Source organism: Kryptolebias marmoratus, linkage group LG2, assembly GCF_001649575.2.
Source record: "Kryptolebias marmoratus isolate JLee-2015 linkage group LG2, ASM164957v2, whole genome shotgun sequence".
In the NCBI taxonomy this organism is placed as follows: domain Eukaryota; kingdom Metazoa; phylum Chordata; class Actinopteri; order Cyprinodontiformes; family Rivulidae; genus Kryptolebias; species Kryptolebias marmoratus.
In genome coordinates, this window is record NC_051431.1 from 9861273 (window position 1) to 9864681 (window position 3409).

Genomic DNA, 3409 nt, shown 5'->3' on the forward strand with positions numbered 1-3409 from the left:
TTACTTTTTGAGGCAATACTCTGATTTACAGTAAAATGTTAACTATAGCTTTGAATTTTCCAAGTACAGACCTTCTTTATTTCATTTTGGTTTTGAGTTTTATGTAATTTTATGCAAATATTGTCACTTTCTGTTCAGCTTTATAGCCCAGGAACTCCGTTTTTCTCGAGCAATGATCTTTGCTATCGAGGAGATAAACAACAGCACAGAACTGCTGCCAGGCATCAAACTCGGATATCAGATCTATGACTCGTGTGCTTCAGTGCCCATGGCTGTTCGTCTGGCATTTCAGTTATCAAATGGTCAGGATCCTGTGTTTTACAAAGGCAGCAACTGTTCCCAATCTGCTGTGATCGCTGTTGTTGGAGACTCTGGATCAACACCATCCATCAGCATATCGCGCATCATCGGGACCTTTAACATTCCTCAAGTAATTTATTTTTATGTCTTAAGAAATAACATTCTAAAGTATCCCTGCTTATGATGAAGTTGTTTGCTTTCACTTTTAAAGCACATTATTCACCTTTTCTTTTTTTTTTTTTAGGTTAGCCACTTTGCCACTTGTGCCTGTCTTTCAGATAAGAAGCAGTTTCCAAGTTTTTTTAGAACAATTCCCAGTGATCAGTTCCAAGCTGATGCTCTGGCTAAGATGGTGAAACACTTTGGCTGGACTTGGATCGGAGCTGTCTGCTCAAACTCAGATTATGGAAACTATGGCATGGCGTCTTTTCTTGATGCAGCTCAGAGAGAGGGGATCTGTGTGGAGTACTCTGAAGCCTTTTACCGGACCGACCCCCGTACCAAAATTCAGAGAGTAGCTGATGTTATCCGCAGGTTTCTACATCAGAAATTTTGCTGTTTTTTGTATTACTGTGGAGCAACTCAAAAAAATGTTTAGTGTAGAGACTTATAAATAAGATAATTAGCAAAAAGTTTATTAATGTTTTTTCCATCAAAACGGTAAATATTATTTTATTCAAAGCAGAGCTACCCAGGATTAGTTAATTTTCTCAGTTATAGCAAAACCAAATACAAACAATGTGTGCAAAATATTTTACAGGTTAATACAGTATACATACTTTAATGTCTCTCCAGGTCAACAGCAATGGTTGTTGTGGCATTTATGGCCTCTGCAGACATGAAGGTCCTGTTAGAGGAACTGGCTCGAGAGCCTTCACCTGCTCGTCAGTGGATAGGAAGTGAGTCCTGGATAACTGACCCAAACCTGTTAGGCTTCAGTTTCTGTGAAGGAGCCATCGGAGTTGGTATTCAACAGTCTGTCATACCTGGCCTTAAAGAGTTTCTACTTGATCTTACTCTCACTGAAGTGGCTGCCTCCTCAGTTCTTACTGAATTCTGGGAGGATGCTTTCAACTGCACACTAGCAAAAAGTGAGGTTTTATTGAATTTTTTTTTTAACTTTCCCACAAATTTTTTTTTGTTCTTTTGTTTTTCTAGTAGCTTTGTCCAATTGTTAATTCTGTATCTTTTTTATGACCAGAAACACAAGTGACAAACATTTCCTTTGATATCATGAACATGACCTCATTATTGTAAAATATTCTTGATGCCTCATGTTGGGTTCTCACATAATGCAGACTATCAGATCAGTTTAGACTGAAATACTTGTTTAGTAATATATTTATTCCAGTAGCTTTGTGTGTAGAAAAAATTAAAAATATTTATCAAACTACTTTTGACAAAATTATCTTTCTGTATCTGCCTTTATGTGTTCATAGATTCTGATATGTACAAGAAAGTGTGTGATGGAACTGAAGACATAAAAACACTGAAAAGCCCTTATACTGAAACATCTCAGTTAAGAATTACTAACATGGTGTATAAGGCTGTTTATGCCATAGCTCATGCCATTCACAATACAATGTGTCAGGAAACAATATTTTCCACTCAGTGTGACAAACACACAGGGTTGTGGTCTAAACAGGTATATGCAAATAAAGTAAATCTCCTAGACTTTGTGACCCATAATGTCTTGTTAGTTTAAACAGAAACATGTTTCCTTTCCATTTCTTCCTCTTGTTTTAGGTTTTTACTAAACTGAAAAAAGTCAACTTTTCCCAAAATGGTTATCCTGTGTCATTTGATGATAATGGGGATCCTGTGGCTTTTTATGAGCTGGTGAACTGGCAGAAGAGTGAGGGTGGAGTTACTGAGCTGATAACAGTTGGATATTATGATGCATCACTGCCAAAAGGCCAGGAGTTACATTTAAACACAAACATAACCTGGGTGGAAGGAGGAATACAAGTAAATAAGGACAGCTTACAAAAAAAAAAATTCTGCATTCATAAAAAAAAAATTACAAATATTCAAAAACAGAAAAGAATTAACTGCTTCTGCTTCATTGTGACAGGTACCAGTGTCAGTGTGCTCTGAGAGTTGTCCTCCAGGAACTCGTAAAGTGTTGCAGAAAGGAAAACCCATCTGCTGCTATGATTGTATACCATGTCCTGAAGGAGAAATTAGTAATACAACAGGTAACATAAAATATTTTCCATCTCCATTTACATAAATACATTTTTTAAATGCTAATGACCTTTGGATTTTTTTTTCCCTAAGATTCTCTTGATTGCTTCCCATGTCCCAGTGAATTCTGGCCTAATGCAGAAAGAAATGCTTGTTTCCCCAAACCTGTTGAGTTTCTGTCCTTTGATGAAGTCCTGGCAATCATCTTGGCTGTATGCTCTGTTTTTGGAGCCTGTCTGGCCATCATAACAGCTGTTATTTTCTTTCATCACAGAACAACTCCAATTGTCAGAGCCAACAACTCTGAGCTGAGCTTCCTGCTGCTCTTCTCTCTGACTCTGTGTTTTTTATGTTCATTAACATTCATTGGAGCTCCCTCTGAATGGTCCTGCATGCTGCGGCACACAGCTTTTGGTATCACCTTTGTTCTCTGTATCTCCTGTGTTCTTGGGAAAACTGTAGTGGTTTTAATGGCCTTTAAAGCTACACTTCCAGGTAGTAATGTCATGAGATGGTTTGGGCCTCCACAACAGAGAATGACTGTAATATTTTTCACTTTTATTCAAGTTTTAATTTGTACTCTTTGGTTGGTTCTCAGCCCTCCCTTTCCAATGAAAAATCTGAACACATACAAGGAGAAGATCATCCTGGAATGTGCATTAGGCTCTGCTGTTGGGTTCTGGGCTGTGCTCGGGTACATTGGCCTGCTGGCTGTTTTTTGTTTTGTGTTAGCTGTTCTAGCTCGAAAACTACCTGATAATTTTAATGAGGCCAAGCTGATAACCTTCAGCATGCTGATATTCTGTGCAGTGTGGATCACCTTCATCCCAGCATATGTCAGCTCTCCTGGAAAATTTACTGTGGCTGTGGAGATATTTGCCATTCTGGCCTCCAGTTTTGGACTGATCCTGTGTATATTTGC

The 3409-nt window shown here is 38.2% G+C and overlaps 1 protein-coding gene across 1 annotated transcript; it reads left to right on the forward strand.

The window, feature by feature from the left end:
* The first annotated feature begins 43 nt into the window (after window positions 1-43).
* On the forward strand, window positions 44-1233 carry LOC108240848 (vomeronasal type-2 receptor 1-like). The gene is made up of 2 exons (XM_037979985.1): window positions 44-430; window positions 545-1233. Exons 1-2 carry the CDS (start codon window positions 173-175, stop codon window positions 896-898), a joined length of 612 nt encoding a protein of 203 aa, XP_037835913.1. The 5' UTR covers window positions 44-172; the 3' UTR covers window positions 899-1233.
* Window positions 1234-3409: the final 2176 nt, after the last annotated feature.